The 21,061-nt window shown below is 49.7% G+C and overlaps 1 protein-coding gene across 1 annotated transcript; it reads left to right on the forward strand.

Moving 5' to 3' along the window:
- Nucleotides 1-1,015: 1,015 nt before the first annotated feature.
- LOC144128029 (uncharacterized) lies at nucleotides 1,016-3,061 on the forward strand. The gene is made up of 5 exons (XM_077661080.1): nucleotides 1,016-1,335; nucleotides 1,660-1,885; nucleotides 2,127-2,300; nucleotides 2,370-2,453; nucleotides 2,727-3,061. Exons 1-5 carry the CDS (start codon nucleotides 1,197-1,199, stop codon nucleotides 2,926-2,928), a joined length of 825 nt encoding a protein of 274 aa, XP_077517206.1. The 5' UTR covers nucleotides 1,016-1,196; the 3' UTR covers nucleotides 2,929-3,061.
- The last annotated feature ends 18,000 nt before the right edge of the window (nucleotides 3,062-21,061 follow it).

A 21,061-nucleotide genomic window follows, 5' to 3' on the forward strand; every position in this document is an offset into this window, starting at 1 on the left:
AGAGTAAGCCGAAGTGAATTCGAGCTCCTGATTTGTCGGAGTGGGAGGGGAATGTCCGGTGAGAAAGCGCGCGGGCAGCGGCGTCAGCTGTCTCATTTCCTTCAAGGCCCATGTGAGCAGGAGCCCAAACAATATTCCGGTGAGCGGGGTCTCCGGTGTGCAATATAGCATCACGCAGGAATGACACAACAAGAAAGAACGATTTATTCAGGCAGCCCCTTTTATAGCCCGCTGGTGAGGTGACGTTGTGGTCACGTGGTCAAGCCAAGGTTTGCCGACGACGCATCATCTCTCCCCCTTAAAGAGGAAAGCGTACAGGTGGCCGTCGCTGTCTGGTTGATCTTCGCAAACCAGGCGGGCCAGTTTCCGTCCCGGATGCTTCTGGGCTATCTTGCGACGTGGTCGGAGCGTCGTCCGCAGGTTCCCGCTTGCCAACTTCTCCAGGGGCTCTGTCTTCTGATTCAGTCCGACGTCTCAGTTGGTCCAAGTGCCGCCGCTGAAGACCTTGCTCCGAGTCAACGGAGACTATCCTGGAGCCCTGTTGACCATGCACTACTCCTGGAATCCACCTGCGACCTGCTCCGAAACTGCGCATCCAGACCGGTTCTCCCACATCCAATTTAGTCGCACCTACTCTTCGCTGGCTTTCTGCCGACTTCTCACCGGGCGTGATGCAATCCATCTTTGTTCTTATCTGGTAGCCGAATAAGTGTTCCGCGGGCGACTTGCCATGCTTAACAGGCGTTCGGCGATATCGGAACAAAAACCGAGCTATACGCATTTCCAGGTCTTTTCCAGGGTTTTTCTTTAGCCCTTCCTTGAGCGTGCGCACAGCTCTTTCGGCTAAACCATTCGATTGTGGGTGATAAGGGGCTGTTGTGAGTTGCTTTACGTTGTTTCGTGCCAGAAACTCGCGAAAAACGGCGCCCACAAATTGTGGACCGTTATCTGAAACGAAGGTTTTTGGAAGGCCGAAGCGTGCAAATATTGACCGTAGTGCGTCCACCGTTAGGTCTCTTCGATTTGGCTGCACTAGCTGCACGAGTTCAGAGAGTGCAGCACTGTCGTACACGTTTTGCCAGTGCAGCGCGCGCCCTCTGCACTTTCCTCTTCTTTTTGTACAAGTGCAGGTCTAGTTCTCAACGAGTTCACGACTGCGCTGCACTCACTTCGGAGCAAGTGCCAGCCAGTTCACGATGGCGGGTGTTTTTCGAAGTTCGCTGCAGACGACGGTCGAAATAGCTGTCGGCGACATTACGAAGACGGTGACGGCTGTCCGTAGCAGCGACGGCTCCTGCATTCCTGATGGGAATGGATACCTGTACGAGGGGGCAGGTGAGTGTTGTTCAATGGCTTACTGAAAAAACGTGGTAAGCACGTTTCACGTGGTGCGCGGTTTTGTTTGTCTGCTATGGCTTCAAGCAGTGAACAGCAAAATTTAAATTCTGGATTCTCTTTTACGTGTGCACGAATTGCGCGTACCTGCGCTCGTACTGACCGTCTGAGGAAGCATTTTGGTACTCGCAAGCAAAGTCGCACCACGCTAACGCCACAGACTGGTGCTGCCGAGGGAAATGCACCCTGTGCGATTTCTCGGTCACTTCGCTAAGTTTGCGCGTCTACAGCTCGTTCTCATTATCTTTTTTTTTTCTTTTCCAGACGGCGAACGCTACGTGCTTGTTTTCGAAGATGAGCACACACCTGCCAGCCAGCCACGTGCTTCCGACGAAAGCGGTATAGGTGCCTCTGCCTCAGCAGAAGCAGTTGCACCTATACCTGCTTCTGCGGAAGCAGATTTAGAGCTTTGGAGCGGCGCAAAAACGCGGTTTTTAATCGACAAATATGTTCAATTTAAGGACCTGGTTGGCCAGAAAGGGGGATTCAGGTATGTGTCCATCCCCGATTCTACGCAGCATGCTTGCAAACGCAAAAAAAAAAATGACAAAAATGCGAGAATTTGTCCCGAGCGGTTGTTGTATTTGAATGTATTGGCAATCATTGTAATACAAACCAAAGTGCATTTCATATTTCATCCCAGCATGCTTTTGGAAATGCGACCCCTGTTTTTGCCGTTGAGTTTGATAGTTGCTGCAGTACGTGTTTCAGTTCTGGCTTGATTTCTTTAGGACAAAAAAAATGTTCTGGACAAGGTTGACGAACCTCCTCAACCATGAGTTTGGAGGCACTCTTTCGGCTGTCCAAGTGGAAAACAAGTGGAAGTCGTTGGAGCGCAGCTACAAGCGAGCAAGAACAAAAAATAACACATCGGGGCACCACCGTGTGCCATGCGAGTACGAGGAGTGAGTACCCAGTCCATTAAATGTCTAGCTGACTTGCTGAATAGTTCTAATAGACCTTGCGCCATGTAGGGAGCTGTCCAAGGTGCTGGAAAAAGAGCACCATATACAGCCACCAGCACTCCTCGAGACTGGAGCCTCTGCAGGAAACTCAGAGTAAGTATACTAATTACATTATATGCATGTCTTTTTAGGTAGGCTTACAACTGGAATGGCAGATTAAATCTGGTACATGAGAAGGAACACACATGACAAGACTAAGCACTGACTGCAAGCTGAAATAACATTTACATTGTAAGCAATGCTTATTATTTTCCTAAGCAAAAGAAGCATGTCATATGTGTCCATTCTTGTGCAGCTGGTTTCCTAGTGATGTACTTGGTGCAAACCACAGAAAGTGATGTAATGTTTGTATTCTTGTGTGCAAAGTGTGGCTGCAGAGGACATGAACTCCTCCAGAGACATGGAGGTGCCGGCCAGCATGCCCCGCAGGAAGAGGCAGAGGACATCTTCAAACAGTGTCCTTGCCGAAACGCTGCTGAAGTTGGATGCAGCGAGAGCGAAGCGCCACGAAGAGCGCATGGCCAAGTTTGATATGCTGATTGAGGTCATGCGAACTAATAAGCAATAAACACTTGCACTTTGGTGTTTCGTGACCTGTGTGTGCTACGTATCCTAAATGAAAAGGAAACGTTCAAAATATGTTTCCACATTTATTCACTTTAACTTGAACAGCACTAGAATTCATGCAAGCACTACACAGACAGCATGGCAGTAGCATGACACAATCTTCATGAAAACAAGGCTGCCTTAGCATTGCTGCTTTGCAATATATTCCCTCAGAGCCTCACTGTAGCCTAACAAATTAGGGTCAATATGTCCTGTTGGCTCTCGGTTTCCTGCATCGTCGTAAGGTGGCAAAGTCTCCAACTCTTCCAAAAAATCCCTTTCTTCGTTACAAAAATTGTGTAAAACGCAGGCAGCCATTACAAGGAAGCAGCACTGTACTACAGTTTTGGCGTCAACGAAGTACAACCTTCGAAAGCGCTGCTTCAACAGCCCAAAAGTGTTTTCAATGGTCACCCTTTGTTGGCTATGCCTTCCATTGAAGTTTCTTTTCCACGAAGGAAAACTGTTCTGGTTGTCTCTGAAGGGGGTCATGAGCCACGGCATTAGCGGGTAAGCGCAGTCCCCAAGAAGATACCCACCGTCGCACATTGCGGATGCGTTCTGAAAGAAAGAGCTTTCTCTCAGCACACGCGCATCGTGTGTTGATCCCGGAAAACCGACGAACACGTGCGTGAATCTGTTTTTATCGTCGCAGATCCCCTGCAGTATGATGGACGGAAACTTCTTCCGGTTGTAGTAAGAATGTGCAGATTGATCCGGCCTGAGGATCTCCACATGACATCCATCGATGCACCCTATAGTGTTCCGCGGCCCCCTGCCACCACTCTTCGCGAGGAATCCAGCTTTCACGCGGACAGTCTCCGCGCTGCCAGGCCAGCAGATTACTTCGTCCCTGATGGCGTGTAAAAACTTGACGACTCGGTTGACACAGACGTGCACCGACGACTCCGTCACGTCAAATTTATCGGCAATAGAGTACATTGAGCACTGGGAGCCTATGTAGACTAAAGCTATCAGGCATGTTTTTTCAGCCGAAATCTGCCGCCTTCCTTGTACAGCATCGGGGAAGAAGGCGGATGCCATGAAGCGAGCGCTCAGCTCATCGAAAGTCCTTCTAGACAGCCGGAAGAGTCTCTTGAACTCCACTTCGAAGTATGTGCCCACTACAGTTTCACAGTAGCCAGGGATACGATGGCGATCGTTTCTGACGACACCACATGCAACTAAAATGCACATCTCGTCGAATTCTTCGTCGCTGTCGGACTCTAACAGCTCCATAGCCGCTTGCAAGCAGGCAGCCATCTCGATCACGTTTATAGACACACGCACGAAAAGTCCGATGCACCACACAAGAAAAAGAAAAAAATCAGCACGAATCAATGGAGCACCTGGCACAAAGAATCCGCCTAGGGAGCCGGCGAAGCGACGCTGGCGACGCGCTGCAGACGACAAGGCCTGTGAACTTGCCTATTCGTTTTGACAGCGACACTGCGGCGCTAGTGTTGTGAACTGCTGGAACCGGTCTTGCGCGCTCGTTGCACGGTGGCGGAACTACTGCGGAACTAGTGCAGCCAGTGCAGCCAAATCGAAGAGACCTGTTGTTTGCGATGTGGCAATTTTCATTGGAATTGCTTCTATCCATTTTGTTTCAGAGTCTACGACGACCAATACCATATGTCCGTCCATTGGGCCTGCGAAATCTGCGTGTAGTCTGCTCCATCTTTCCCCGGTTGCTGGCCACGCCAAAGGTATCTGTGCCGGTGGCATCGCAGCGGCCTGTGCACAAATAGAGCATGATTTCACCAGTCGCTCTATGTCAGAATCCAGACCCGGGTACCAAAACAGCGTTCTCGCCGTGCTTTTCATGGACGTCATACCAGGGTGCGTCTCATGGAGCAGCCCCAACAAACGCTTTGCCGCCGCCATAGGTAGAACAATGCGATGTCCCCAGTACACCAAATTGTGGCTCACGGTTAGCTCTGTTCTTCTGTTGAAGTACGCCCGGAGATGCTCAAGATCCTGCGGTAGATACGGAGGCCATCCGTCGGCAATCCACCTTTTGACCTGTTGAAGAGTGGCGTCTCGGTTTGTCATTTGTTCAACCTCCCGGGCGCCGACCGCCGTTTCCTCAAGACATTGGGCATACAAAACGTACTCGTCGGGAGCGACATCCCGCGGCTCCGTAACCGGCAATGGCAAGCGACTGAGGGCGTCTGCATTGGAATTCTCGCTGCCCTTGCGGTACTGCAATGTGTAGCTGTAGTTGCCAAGGAACAAGGCCCAGCGCTGGATTCTCGCAGCCGCCATCGGTGGTATTGGTTTGCCTGGATTGAATAAACCAGTAAGAGGCTTGTGGTCGGTTACTAACACGAACCGATGTCCATACAAGTAGTCCTTGAACCGTGCGACGCCGAACACCAGTGCTAGTGCTTCTTTTTCTAACTGAGAGTAGTTACGCTCTGCCTTTGTGAGTGTCCTGGACCGGAATATGATGGGGTAGTCAACACCGTTCACACGGTGGGACAAAACGGCCCCAATGCCTACTGATGACGCATCGCACTCAAGCCGCAGTGGCTTATCCGGGTCGTAATGAGCAAGGAACTTGGAAGCCACAATTGCCTGCTTAACTTTCTGAACAGCTTTTTCTTGTTCCTTGTTCCACTCCCACTTGGCCCCTTTAGCTAGGAGGGCGTACAGCGGAGCCAGCACAATGGCCAGATTGGGCAAGAACTTGCCGTAATAATTTACAAGTCCGAGAAAAGCTTTCAGCTCACTCACTGAAGTAGGTTCTGGGGCTTCGATAACAGCCTTGATGTTATCGTCCTTTGGTCGCAGACCCTTAGCGTCGATCCGATGGCCGAGAAAAGTGACTTCATCTTGCCGGAATTTGCACTTATCCTTGTGCAGTCGGAGACAGTACTCCCACAGGCGTTGCAGCACCCTCTTCAGCCTTGATACATCGTCCTTTTTTTCAGCGATGATAATATCATCCAGGTACACCTGAACTCCTGGAATATCGCCCAGCAGCGCGTCCATCCGCCTCTGGAATATAGCTGGAGCAGAACTTATGCCAAAAGGTAATCGGTTGAAACAGAAGAGGCCTTTCTGAGTGTTCAGCACTGCTATCTTTTTGGCATCCGCGTCTAAAGGTAGCTGGTTGTAGGCTTGGCGTAAGTCCAACGTCGTAAATACTTCTCCGCCATTCAGCTTAGCAAAAATGTCGTCCACTCGAGGCAACGGGTACTGTTCCATCACTGTGGCTGCATTCACTGTCATACGAAAGTCTCCGCACACTCGGAGAGACCCATCGCCCTTTAAAACGGGTACCACTGGTGTTGCCCATTCGGCGGTTTTCACAGGCGCCAGGACATCTTGCGCAACCAGTTGGTCCAGCGCTTCAGACATCTTGTCCCTCAAAGCGTAGGGAACCGTACGGGCCTTAAAAAACTTTGGACACGCATTCTCTTTCAGCTGCAATGTGACCGGTAGTCCCTTGCATACGCCGAGTCCTGGAGCAAACACGTCAGCATATTCGTTGAGCAGCTCTTGCAGTTCCGTGCTGTCAGCTTTTATCTCGACTGGTTGCACACTCGCGACCACACGCGACAGCATTGCCACCCCAGCCTCGTTGAATGCCTTGATTGTGTCTCTGCCGCACAAAGATGGTCCGACGCTGTCGACCACTACGACCGTACCCGGAATGCCTTTCCCGTCGCATGTAGCCGTCATACTGAGCTGTCCGACAACTGGAAGTTCGCCCAAGAGGCAGGATAGCTTAAGCTGTGATTTGCGCAACGGCGGCCACAGCGCCTCGTACTTCCGGAACGTCGCTACGGAGATGACACTCACGGGTGATCCTGTGTCCACCAGCATAGTAAGAGGGACGTTATTCCAATTAATGTCCTTGTAAATTGGCCGAACCTTGCGGATGCTGGCTTCTTGGTGGAGAACCGCTGCAATAGTGTACAGGGCTGCGCTGTCGTCCGAGCTCGTGTCCCCTGCTGCTGCCATTGCGTAGGAGCCCTGGCGTCGTTGGCCTCCCGGGTGCGATGCGTGCCGAAGGAAACTTGTGCTGGACTGGCACATTCGGCGCAGATGTCCTCGTTTGCCGCACCGGTAGCACACCGCGTGAAGGTGTTTGCATTCCGCCTCGGTGTGCGACTCGCCACGACACCTGCCACATGTATCGCACTTCTCCAGCCTTGGGCGCGGCTTCGATGAACGACTCTTTTGACGGGCAAAATGTACCTCTCCTGGCTCTGAAGAGTGCATGCTTTTGGCGTTCTGGGAGGCTTTCTGTGCCGAGACAGCGAAGTCTTCCGCCTCTTCTAGTGTAAGCTTCCGTTGAGTCAGTAAGTGTCGCCGGACGTCTTCATCTTGCACACCGCACACAATTCTGTCCCGTAACATGCGCTCCAGTGACGTTCCGAAGTTGCACTTCTCCGCTAGCCGCCTAATTTCCGCAATGAAGTCCTGGGCAGACTCCCCGTCTTTTTGCGAGCGCCTGAAGAAAGCATAACTTGCAGCGATCTCGTTAACTTGCGGAGCATAGTGGTCTTCCAAATGCTGGACGACTTCTTGGTAACTCAGCTCATTCACTTGTTTTGGATGACACCGCCCCTGCACCACTCGCACCGCACTGTCTGTGAGCGAAGCTATGAGCAGCGCTCGCTTCTTCGTTGGTTCCGCGATGCTATGGGCTTCGAAGTAAGCCTCCAGCCGAACACGATACGTAGGCCACGTACCTTCTGCATCCGTGAATTCCGGTGGCCGCCCGGCACTCATTCTTGCGCACGTAAGTTCGCCTAGCGCCGGCGCGCTATCTCGTCGCCACTGCAATATAGCATCACGCAGGAATGACACAACAAGAAAGAACGATTTATTCAGGCAGCCCCTTTTATAGCCCGCCGGTGAGGTGACGTTGTGATCACGTGGTCAAGCCAAGGTTTGCCGACGACGCATCACGGTGTAGACGTTGTGTTGGAGAAGGTGGTAGGCTAGGTACGGTACCCAGCCCTGCTCAACGTTCCGACAGGCCCCTAAGGAGTTGGAAATAATTGTTTTGGAAGTGGGATGAGATGCAGCCAATGCTATGGTGACCTCCTCTGCTTGTGTTATATCACGGGGTCGAAAAGTAAGGCCGTTCACTGTTTTTGATTGGTGGACGATTGTGGCCGTGTACCACCCCTCTATAATGGGGGCCGGAGGCGTCCACGTAGAATACGCCGGGTTTCGATCCATAGTTGCAAGCCAGGGCTTCTGCCCGCTCCAGGCGCCGGCCATTATGGTCCTCACGGGTGATGATCGCGGGAAGAGGGCGCATCTCCACTGGGATAGAATGCGTATGCGCTCTTCCATGAGAGTGGTGTGTTCGATATGTAGTCGGGCAAGGAGGCGGCGAGCCGACGATGTCTTCGAGCGACATGTATATTGGTTGGTCAAGTGGGCTTCCCGGAGCTCCCGAAACGTGTAAACCATGCCCAGCCCCAGGAGACGCTGGGTGGAGGTGTTCATGGGGAGGTCCAGGGCCCGCTTAATAATTTTGTGGAGGATGACTTCGAGTGCATCCTCGTCTTGGCTTCCGCAGGTGGAGGTACGGAGTGGAATATAGAATTCGACTGGTTACAAATGCATGCGCCAGCAGCAAGGTGTTCTTGCATCGTAAACCCCCGCGCTTGTTAGAAACCCGGCGGACCATGTGGCCCACCTGGTCCCCCAGCTTACGGAGTTTGGTCAATGTCGTTTCTGACCGTTTGTGTTGATGAATAAAGAGCCCCAGTACCCAGACTTCGACATTTTCAGGGATTGGACCTGTCGCAAGAGACAATGCAATTTTGGCTGTGCACTTTGGTGAGGGGCTATGTGCACAAATTCAGACTTTTGGGGGAGCATTGGAAGCCGCAGCAGCGAGCATAACGGTCCACTATGGTCGCCGCCTGCTGCAGGTTGGTCTCAATGTCTCCGAGGGAGCCCTGCGTGGCCCACAGGGTGATGTCATCGGCGTACAGCGCATGCTACACACCGGCGACAGCACCCAGCTGGGCCGGCAGTTGCATCATAGCCAGATTGAACAACAGGGGAGAGAGCACAGCACCCTGAGGGGTACCCCTGGTCCCTAAATGAAAAGGACCATGGTCCTTATCCTGGATTCGAATGTAAGATTGCCTGTCGGTCAAAAATTGCCGAATGTATTGGAATGCGTTTCTGCCGCAGTTTGAGAGAGGTGAGTGAGAATGATCTCGTGGGTAACGTCAAATGCTCCCTTCAAATCGAATACGAATACGACCTTGTCATTGTGGGGGCATTCGACGGGGTCGAGGACGGCCCGATTTAGTAGTAGCAAGACATCCTGAGCAGATCTGTGTGGGCGAAACCCGAACATGGTGTCTGCGAAAATGTGTTGAGATTCCATGAACTCGGACAACCTGTCGCGTACCATCGCCTCCATGGGTTTGCCCACACAGGAAGTCAGAGAGATGGGACGGAGGTTGTGCGTGTTGATGGCCTTGCCAGGTTTAAAAATGAAGGTGACCAGGGCGGTCTTCCAGTCGATTGGGAGGGGCACTTCTCCAAGTCAGATCGAGTTAATGTAATCCAATAAAGATAGGTATACCGGGTCGGGCAGGTTGGCTAACAATTTGACTAATTTTGTCCCGACCCGGAGCAGTGCCTCGTTCCATTTTGGCGAGGGCCGCCCTGAGGTCGTGGAGCTGGGACGGTTGATCCACTCAACGTTCTCAGAGCCTGCATAAGAGTACGCCAGCCCGTGGGGGTCCTGGATGGTGCACAAGTACTGGTCCCGGAGCTTGTGCGCCAACTGAGTTGCGTTGCCCTGAAAGCTGTGTATTGCTCTTTGGAGGTGTTTTTGAGTTTCCGTGCGTGTTTGCGTTGGGTCGATTAGGGCGCGAAAGAGTCGCCAGGTGTTCCAGCTAGACATCTGCCGCGCGACTGTATTGCATCGGGCCACCCAGTTGGAGTTGGCGAGTTGGGCCGCATACTCATTCGCTCGCCGGGTGAGCTGGGCGATGCGAGCTTTAGGTTTCCGGTTTTGCTTTTTCCGGCGCCACCGACGGATAAGGCGATGCCAGGCCTCCCAGAGGTGGAGGAGGTGGTTATCCACATCCGAGACCGCCTCTGAGAGCTGAATTTGAGTTTCGGAGGAGCGAAGGCTAGAGACCAATTGCTGGGACCAAGATTGGTAGCCTTGCTTATGTATGGGTGTCGCAGTGTTACAATTTTGCTTGAACTTGGTCCAATCTGGTAGTCGGGCCTGTGTTGTGGGTCGCTAGAAAGGACAGGTCCTAATCGTAGTGTTGAGGAGGCAGTGGTCGCTGCCGAGGGTTTCCCCGGTGTTGACCCAGTCTGCATACTGAATATTGCGGGTGAAGGTCAAGTCCGGACACGTATCCCGAGTCACGGTGTCGCCTATACGAGTTGGGTGGACTGGGTCAGTGTGGAGAGAGGCCCAGCGTTGACGCAAGCTCCGCCAACCTGCGTCCCCGCTTCTCTTCATGGCTGTAGCCCCACGCCCAACCGGGAGCGTAGAAATCGCCCACAATCAAGAGGGCGTCCCGACCCGCAACTCTTAGCGCACGGCTAAAGCGGTCCGCGAATGTTACATTCGAAAGTTTGGAGTGCAGTATACGTTGAGTATGTGTAACGGCGGGTCCTGCTTGAGTAGTAGGAGGAGGGTCACCATTACATAGGAGTATTCAAGTTGGAGGTCTAAGTCGACCAGGTTGGCTGTATAATTTCTATGGACGTATAGACAAGTCAAGGGGTCCTGCTGGAACGTCGTATAAGTTGTTATTGTGGCGCCTCTCCCTGGCTTTTGGAGGGCAACCACGGCTGGCAAATGCTCAAAGGTTGAAAGGAAAAGCCAGAGGGCGGCCCGCTTGGGGCCCCGATAGTTCCATTGAGTAATCGTAATGGGGGAGCCGATTTGGAAGGGGGAGCGCCTACACCGAGGGTGTCCTGCCATGCTCAGATTTAGGGGTGAGAGGTGAAAGTGAGGCTGCCCCCGAGCCAGTTACCAGGGGCTGTAGCTCAGCGCCTGGAAGGGGGCAGCTGCCTTCGTCATCTTCGAGGGCAGTGACGCGGTGGGACAAATAGGATTGCCGACCAGATACGTCCTTAAGGGGGCCGGCTCTGCGAGAAAGGCGGGGGTTAGTCGCGACGTGTTGAGCGATCATAGAGTGGATAGCTTCCTCCATGACCCGAGCGATGAGGCGTTCCATCGCTGCCAATTTGGCATTAAGACGAGCTTCGATATCGGCAAGGGAAAGATCCGGAGCCGGCGCCGCCGCCGTCTCGCTCTCCATAGGCAGTGGGGGTACTAGGGGGAGGGGGAGCTGTCCTAGCCTCTAAGGCTTCAATTTTGGCGAGTAGCACCTCGTTTTCTGCCCGGAGAGAAGCTACAAGGTTGTAGAGCTCAGCGTCAGCCGCCGAGTGAGGGGGAGGGGAGAGGGGGTGGGAGGAGGAGGCAACCCTACCCGAACCGCTCACCTGTCTGCCATTTTTGACGGCGTTGGCCCAGGCATTGGCAGCGCCATTCTTAACTTGGGAGCGGGCTTGCTTTTCCTGGCCGCCGTGTGGGGGCGGTGGTGGCACTTGTTTGCCCTTGACGTCATTCCCGCTAGGAGGTGTCTCGGTTTGAGTACAGTGCTCTAGAACCTTGAGCAGTGTGCCGTCCGGGCTGGGAAGCAATGAAGGAGGCGAGGCCATCGCAGCGGTGACAGCCGGCAGGGGGCGCTGCTAGTAAGAGGAGTGCGGGAAGCATTGCTCAAGCGCAGAGTAGTTTCACGTGCTGGCGGCAAAGGATTTGCGTTTTGTTGCCATGCGCGTTGCATCGCCGTGTGTTCCCATTGTATTGTTTACGTCTGCCTGTGCTGAAGAGTTGGATTAAGCGAGTAATGCGTGCACAATGATGAAGAGACGACGACACAAAGGGGTCACCGGTCGTGCAAGGAATCCCGCTCCCTTTTCCGTGGTACCCACTGACCCTTATCCCCGCGAGATTTGGTCATGTAACATCAAGAGGGGAGATCGAGTGCTGAAGTAAGGAAGTGTTGTGTGCGAGCGCCATTTCGAACCAATTTTCGTTCAGTGCACATTTAAACAACTATAAACGGCGAAGTTGTGGAGATCCCTCAAGACCGGACACTGCTTACAGATGATGCTGTTCCACCCATCTTTCCGCATGCACCAAAGTATGTTTCGAAGTCGTTGCCAAAGAGGATGACAGGAACATCTGTGAGCAGACAATTCCTGCAGCAAAACGGAGGCGGTGTTTGTGCACACAAGCGAATCAGCCAACAGCTACGCCTGATTGCGACAGTCCCGAAGAGCCGAACAATGCGGCTCCCGCCGAGAAAAATGCGTATGTACCATATGCAAGCGTAAAAATACAAGATATGTGGTTAAAAACCACCTTGCCACGCTGCGAAAAATGTATTAACTACGCTGAGTGTGAATTGGATGCTGCGGAGACACAAGCAAATTGGTTTTGCAAAAGCTTATACAAATTGACTTGTCGGCAACACAGCTGGTCGTGGGAGTCTGTTGCTGTGGCTAAAGCTTATATAAGAGAAAAGAATTTGCTTCAGCGAGATATTTCAAATCCAGCAAATGCAGAGGTGCTAATCGGGCACGTTAATAAGCTGAATCTGTGCTTTGGTGCAGGCGTACAACCAGTTACTGGTAAGTGCCCATAATTCAACGGAAATTTCTTTTCCAAGAGGTGCACGCTTGTGCTCAAGGACGGTACAGCCATTGCATGCGTTCACTTCTAGTACCAGCGCAAATTAATACAGGATCATCTGTCTCGAAGAAGGTGTCGAAAGTTGGTCGCCAGGAGCAAAACTGCTAACGTGTGCAGGGCTGTGCGATGAATGGAGGTGATCCCCGCAGGGGGGCGTCTGCAGCTTGCAGGCATTGATGAGTGGCGACACCACGGGTTCCCGAGCATGCGCAGGGACATCCCCGCAAGGGGATGATGGTGATCAGTGCATCACCACGGACCCGAGCACCCGCGCCTAGCCGTGCGTTGCATCGCCGTGTCCGGGGAAAAGGGGATCCTGGTGGTTGAGCCGATGCCGAGCGTTTGGACCTTTAAGGCCCCTCGGCGGAGGCAACACACCACTTTGGCCGCAGCTTCCTGTAGACGGCACTTCCGGCCTGACCCGACTGGGGGAAATCGGTAGTCGCCTTTTCCTGTTCCTCCCCTCCATCTTTCACTTTCCTATTTCTTTTTCACAACTCTCCTATCTCCTACTCACTTCCAGGGTTTTCCTTTTTCCTGGCGGCGAGGGTTAACCTTGTGCGACCAACTACCCTGAGTTGCGTCATATTTGGTTATAGTTGAGGTGTACAGCTGGCGTGGGCAGGAATTTGTTTCAAGTTCCTGTCCCGTCCCCTGGTTGGACTCTGTGGTGGGCGGCTGGCACCATGACCGATTAACTATATTTTTTATGGCTACCTCATTTCTTTCAAACGGTCGTCCTCTGAAAAGAGGGCGGATCGATGTGACCTCAATTTTTCGACAAAAAGGAAACAACTTTCCCAAAGTACCATATTGTGCACAGTGAACGAAAAGAAAAGCCAGCTAGACTAATATTCCCATTCACAGTTGCAAAAGCTCTCACTGATTCATTAGGTCCGAAGTACAAAGTAAAGAAACTGGCTAGTGGAGACCTCCTGCTAGAACTTGTTGACATCACTCAAATCTCGAAACTGGCAGACATCGAAACTTTCGGTGACAACCCTGTGTCTGCAACACCCAATAGATCGCTAAACACTGTATGTGGTGTCATCTCTGAGTACGACTTTTTGCACCTGACAGAAGAGGAAATCCTGAAAGGACTGTCCGAACAAAATGTAACCAATGTATATAGAATAAAAATACGCAAATAAAACAATGAAATTCCAACGATACACCTGGTACTTACCTTTTCTTCCTGCACCCTGCCCGAATCAATCCAGGTAGGGTACGCAAAAATATCTGTCCGACCATATATCCCTAACCCCAGACGATTCTTTAAATGCCAAAGGTTTAGCCACGGCTCCCAAAGCTGTCGCGGCCGCGATACATGTGGCAAATGTGCCTCCAATGATCATAAATCCGAAGACTGCGATGCTGCACCACGCTGCGCAAACTGCGAAGGCGACCACGCTGCTTATTCAAGATCGTGTCCTGCGTGGAAAAAAGAAAAGGAAATTATTACCATCAAGACCAAAGAGAATGTTACATTTAAAGAGGCAAGACAGCGCTACGCAATGACCCGGAGCTCATTTTCTTTCACCGCACATACAAACTTCGCCGATGTTGTGCGTGGGCACGGCGCACCACAGCGGCCTTCGGCACCTGCCCAGCTCACACTAAGTGAGGTTGAGGCAGGGCCATTTGTGCCCCTGGCAGATGCAGCGAGAGCTGCTATGCCACCCCCACAAACGGGCCCGTCGACCTCCAAGTCGGCAGCCCGCAAGGCTTCCCCCATTCGGGAGAAGTCCACCACCCCCCTGCCCGTGGGTTCCCCACGGAACTCCAGCGCCTCCACTGAGGCGATGGATACAACTCAGTCCTCGCCTCGGCCGCAACGACGGCGGGGCTCCCTTGATCGAAAAAAAGAAAAAACCTTAATAACAGGCCCTCAGCAAGGAGGGACCTAAGGTCTCAATACAATCCCCCCCCCCCCCCCCCAAAAGAAAATCATGGCGTTCGTTATCCACTGGAACTGCCGTGGAATTCTAAGTAACTATAGCGATGCAACAGATATCCTGAATTCCCTACCTCCTTTGGCACTGTGTCTGCAGGAGAGCAACTTGGGACCTTCTCACAAAAGTATTTTTGAAAAGCATAATGTCTTTTGCCGTGACCGTGAGCAAGCAAATAGGCTCTCTGGAGGCGTTGCTGTTATAGTTCAGAGCGGCGTTGCAACCCATGAAATCAAGCTCCAGACGAATTATGAAGCCGTTGCAAATTGAAGCCGTTGCAAAGTTTTCAAAGTGTGCTAAATATTAGGTTAATGTTCATCCTTGAATCGCGAAAACTTCTTGATATCCACCAATGTGGATTTAAAAAAGCATAGTGTACAAATTACCATCTCGTCCGTCTCGAAAACACAGTCCGTGAAGCATTCATACACAAACACTGTCTAGCAGTTATTTTTTTTACTTGGAAAAAGCTTATGATACTACCTGGAGGTATGGGATTCTTTATGACCTCGCGGATCTAGGCATCCGGGGCAGGATGCTGAACTGTCTAAAAGACTTTCTTTCTGACCGTTCCTTACGTGTACGTCTAGGCTGCACGCTTTCGAAAAAATTCATCCAAGAAAATGGCGTGCCGCAGGAGTGTATTCTAAGTACCACACTCTTTATTGTAAAAATGAACTCAATATCGCGAATAATTCCAAGGACCATCATGTATTCCGTATATGTTGATGACCTTCAAATGTCATGCACATCTTCCAGCTTATCAACATGCGAAAGACAGATACAACTTAAATTGAACAAACTAGCGACTTGGGCAGACCAAAATGGATTTAAGTTCCCTCTACGAAAAACAGTTGCTCTCCTTTTCTCTAAAAAGAGGCATGCAGATTAATCCCACCCTGCACTTGAATGAAATTGTTCTACAAATAAAACAGGAGCATAAATTCCTAGGCATAACTTTTGATCGAAGGCTCACTTTTTTACCCCACATAAACACCATCAAAAAGAAAGCTTCTCGATCTCTAAATACACTGAAGGTACTCTCACGCAAACACTGGGGGTCCGACAGGTTATGCTTTTTACAGATCTACCGCTCCGTAGTACGGTCTACTTTGGACTACGGATGCATTGTGTATGGGTCTGCAAGACCATCATACCTATATAAACTGGATCCCGTACATAACCTGAGTCTTCGTATATCAACTGGTGCATACAGAACATCCCCCATAAATAGTCTATATGCAGAAACAAATGAACCATCTCTTGCAAAGAGAAGAGCAATACTTACCTGTGCATATGTACTAAAAATAAGATCCTTACCAAAACACCTTTGTTACCCCACAGTTACCAAGTGCACATCTAGAAGACTGTTCAATAATAAACCACAGTCGATCAAATCTTTGTTACTACGCTTTGAAGATGCATGTCATGAACTCGGAATAATAGATGTTCTACCAAAAATTGCCCCGAGGCACGATCCATTGCCACCATGATACTGCCTTCCCGCTGCTTGCGACTTCACTTTAACGCAGTTTCGTAAAAAAGAAACACCACATGAACATCTACTACAAGAATATTTGGATTTGAAAGAGAAATATTCAAGCTACATGGAGTTTTACACAGATGGCTCTAAAACAGCGATGCACGTTGGAAGTGCTGTAGTACAGGGGAAATGAGAAAAAATAGTAAGATTGCCAAGTTTTGTACCGATCTTCACTGCCGAATGTTACGCAGTGTGTATGGCTGTGGACAAAATAGTACATGAGAGCATCGAAAACAGTATAATATACACAGATTCCCTCAGCGTACTCACAGCGCTGCAGTTAAGAAATGCAGTTGAACCTTTAGTAGGCCACATCATACACAGCACAGAAAAAGTCACAACACAAGGACATATGATAAGGTTCTGCTGGGTCCCGAGCCACGTCGGCATAGAGGGTAACGAGAGAGCAGACTCAGCAGCAGTAAAAGCTCAAAATGGTGAAATCAAAAATGTGAACGTACCTTTCAAAGTCTGCATGAATTTCATACATCACAAATTAAAGAACAAATGGCAGAAAGAGTGGGATAATGAACTAAACAACAAACTTCACTTCATAAAGCCCACCTTGGGGGAATGGAAGTCATCCAGACACCGGGAACGTTTCACCGAAGTAATCTTATGTCGCCTTCGCATAGGACACACACACTTGACACACAACTACTTACTTACAAAAGAAGCCAAACCCGTTTGTGAAAGATGCGGCGACGAGCTCACATTAATCCATATCTTATTTACATGTTCAAACCTAGAAATGCTAAGAAGTATTTTAGTCAATTTTATAATCAATGCATTCCATTTCACCCAGCACTACTTTTGAGTGATAATGCAATAGTTGACATTTCTCATGTTTTTAACTTTTTACGAGAGGTTGGTTGTCTTAATGAACTTTGAATAGCTCACTTTTATGTTATACACCTCAGCCACTTTCTCATTCCTGAGAAGAATGCTGAGGTGTGTATTTCATTGGTTGGGGGCCTCGACATCCTTCCCCTGCAAAGGATGGCCGCTGAGGTTACCTGACCTTTTTTAAAGATTTTACCGTTAGCCATATTGGAAAATTCTGCCTTTTACCTTCACTAGATGATGTTAAATAACATTTTAGGTCCTTTACACCACCGCTTAATTTCTGTCATATAAAATTCGGCACAATACAATTTTCTACACCTTGCGTTTGGCGCATGATGGCCTTAGCCGCCTATGTGCCACAATACCCAACACAACAACACAATGAAGGTGAAGGTGAAGGTGCACAAAGGAAACGTGTATCTTGAAGGAAGGCTGGGTGAGGCAGAACCTGCTTTCAATTATCTCTAATTATCTCCCTCCTGGAGACTATTTGCACTACATTGCTGAAAATAGTTTCAGCCGCCTTGTTCACTACGTTGCTGCGTATGTCGCCCGGAAGGCGCTACAGATCACAGGATGCAGCCTTTGTGCTGAATGCTTGACAATTACCAAAGTCACTGCAAACCATATCTCGCTCAAAATGAGTTAATCCGGCAATTTGATTCTGGTGGCCTATTGTATCCATCTGATCAACTTACAAAGTTAATTGGCACACTGGAAAACTCATTCACTATTTTTTAGCACCAGAAAGATTAGTGCAGCAGGTATGTCGGATTTTGCTTCCTTTCTACATGGTATTCCCCTTCCAATGGTTGGCTGCCCTGCCCATGATACTGATGTCTCCCTTCGAATTGTTAAGTTTTACGTGCTCCTCAGATTCCGACTATACACGAAATCTTTAAATAATGACAGGAGCTTCCAACGAGAACGAGTGAAGCACCTTAAGCTGAGGAGGTGCAAAGGAGTGCGGTGTATGTAGCCTACCAAGGCTCTGCTTTTCATGGTGTGTCATGTTTGGAATTTGAATAAATAAATATCGACACCACGACCCGTTGTTTTCGCTTAATGCGCGAACTTTCTAAAACAATGAAAATGACCTGGACGTGAGTTTCAACACGCAGCAGGCTTCGAACAACTGCTTCCATGCAACGAGTTTACGACCTTGTGTGCATAGGATCGGAAAAACGAGATCCAGCTAGCACGCGCTGAACACGTCCTGCACTTTATTTAGCTCATGGCTAACGGCCGGTAAAGCTCGCACCGAACGATATTTTCGTCGTAGGTATTATCGGTTTCCTACTGCTGCGCGCTGCACGAAACAACGCATTATTTGTTCAAGGAGTTTAACGTCCTAAAGCGACTCAGGCTATGAGAGACGCCGTAGTGAAGGGCTCCGGAAATTTTGACCACCTGGTGTTATTTAACGTGCACGGACATCGCACAGTACACGGGCCTCTAGAATTTCGCCTCCACCGAAAATCGACCACCGCGGCCGGGATCCGGCCCGCGTCTTTGGGGCCAGCAGCCGAGCGCCATTACCACTCAGCCACCGCGGCGGCATTACAACGGATTATTGTTGAAATGCTTATGGGAATGTGCCATTAGCAGCCAGCAAATATCTCAAGAATGCACCATGCAGTACTTATACAACGTACCGCCGTGCCGCGGTAACGCAGCAGACGGCTCGCTGAGCAGCCGACCTTGGCACGATGGATGGATGGATGGATGGATGGATGGATGGATGGATGGATGGATGGATGGATGGATGGATGGATGGATGGATGGATGGATGGATGGATGGATGGATGAATGGATGGATGGCTGGATGGATGGATGGGTGGGTGGGTGGGTGGGTGGGTGGGTGGGTGGATGGATGGATGGATGGATGGACACGGCTGAACCCTTTAAATCGGACGGTGGCTCAAGCCACTTAGCCATGACTTATGAAATTTTACTTTTCTCTTGATTTTAGCCACCAATCAGATAACCTTTGCTTGTTTACTTCTACGCGCTTAAAATCTACTTTCCCTTCACTGTCCTTAAACCCCAATGCCTTGGATAAATCAGCCCCGCTGCCTTCCACTGTATGGTGAAGCCCTTTACAGAAGAGTATCAAGTGTTCAGCTGTTTCCTCCTCCTCTCCGCACGCAACGCATAACGTGTCCACCTCATGGTACCTGACTCTATATGTCTTAGTCCGCAAAACTTCCGTCCTGGCCTCAAACAACAAAGAGCTTCCCCTACAATTATCATAGATATATTCTTTGGCAATTTCCTGCTTAAAAATCCTGTATGTTCCCAGTGATGATTTGGTCAGCATCCCTGTTTTCCACAAAGCTCCCTCTGTTTCTTTAGCCTTTTTCTTAACTGATAACAGCTGATTTGCCCCCCCCTACTGCTGTCCAGATATTTGCTTGTCAATTTTCTAGTCCGCTTTCTCCATTTCGTATCAACATTCCTTATATACAGGTATCTGAAAACTTTCTTAGCCCACTGCTTTTCCCCCATTTTTCTCAACCGCTCCTCAAATGCTATCTTACTGCTAGCTTCTCTGCTCTCGAACGACGCCCATCCCATATCACCTTGTATCCCCTGATTTGGTATATTGACATGTGCTCCCAAAGCTAGCCTCCCTACGCCACGTTGTTTAATTTCTAACCTTGCTTGAACATCTGGTCGCATGCACAGGACCGCTTTACCGAAAGTCAGGCTAGGAACCATCACCCCTTTCCAGATCCCTCTTACCACTTCATACCTATTGTAATTCCACAGTGCCCTATTTTTCATGACAGCTGCATTCCTACTACCTTTATTCATTACATATTTTTCATGCTCTGTCAGATACTCAGCGCCGTTATTTATCCACACCCCAAGATATTTGTGCTCATCCACTATTTCTAGCGTGAACTCCTGTATTCTATGCTCGCCGACCTCATCATTAAATATCATGACTGCAGATTTTTCCTTACTAAACTTGAAACCTAATCTATCTCCCTCTGTACTACATATGTCTATCAACTTCTGCAAATCTTCCTTGTCAGCCATTAGCACTATACCATTGGCATATATTAGTCCCGGTAATGACTGTTTAATCAATTCTCCTTGCTTGAAAAAAGAAAGGTTGAAGCCTATATCCACTCCTCTCTAGCTTGGTCTCCAACCCTTGCAGGTACAACATGAACAACACAAGGAGACAGAGGACATCCTTGCCTAAGCCCCCGCTGTATCTCTACAGGCTCTGATACCTTTTTTTCCATTTTGTAAGCACTCTGGTACCTTTATATATATCTTTTAAAAGATTAATTACACCATCTTACACATCCAATGTGCCCAGTATGTCCCACAGATACTCTTGAATAACGTTGTCGTAGGCTCCCTTAATATCCAGAAATGCTAGCCATAGGGCCACGTGTTCCTCATCAGCAATCTCTATACAGTGCGTCAATGAAAACAGATTGTCCTCCAACCTCCTTTGTTCCCGGAACGCATTTTGTAACTCCCCTAGCACCTCCTCGTTCTCCACCCAAGCCTCCAGTCTGTCCTTTATAATCTACATCACCACTCTGTACACCACAGATGTGACTGTTATGGGACGGTAGTTACGTCAGCTTTGTCCCCCTTTCTCTTATATATCATGTTCATTCTACTTAATCGCCATTCATCGGGGAATTTACCATCCACTATCATTTTATTCACTACCTGTATTAATGTTTGCTTGGATTCTGGTCCTAGCTGCTTTATTAACATAATCGGAATATCATCTGGTCCCGTTGACGTGCCACTAGGAACCGTCTCTGCCCTTTCCCACTCTCTTTGCTCAAGTGAAGCTATTGCAGTAACCGGTCTATCCTCCTTTGATAAATTGTGTGCAACATTTCTTTCCTTAAACTTTTCTGTCATCCTTCTTCCTATGTGTTTTATCGCTTCATCCCCCTCTAGTCGAATACCTTTATCTGTAACAATAAACCTTTGTTCTAGTCTAGTCCTATTACTCATTGCATTTAGATGCTTCCAGAATTTTTGTGCTGCTTTT

Source organism: Amblyomma americanum, chromosome 4 (assembly GCF_052857255.1).
Source record: "Amblyomma americanum isolate KBUSLIRL-KWMA chromosome 4, ASM5285725v1, whole genome shotgun sequence".
Classification (NCBI taxonomy): domain Eukaryota; kingdom Metazoa; phylum Arthropoda; class Arachnida; order Ixodida; family Ixodidae; genus Amblyomma; species Amblyomma americanum.

Excerpts from the sequence above, each read along its gene's own strand:
- LOC144128029 (XM_077661080.1), top strand. The coding sequence starts at position 1,197 with ATGGCGGGTGTTTTTCGAAGTTCGCTGCAGACGACGGTCGAAATAGCT. Across the intron at positions 2,301-2,369 it reads GTGCCATGCGAGTACGAGGA|GGAGCTGTCCAAGGTGCTGG; the intron begins GTGAGTACCCAG and ends TGCGCCATGTAG. Across the intron at positions 2,454-2,726 it reads GCCTCTGCAGGAAACTCAGA|TGTGGCTGCAGAGGACATGA; the intron begins GTAAGTATACTA and ends TTGTGTGCAAAG.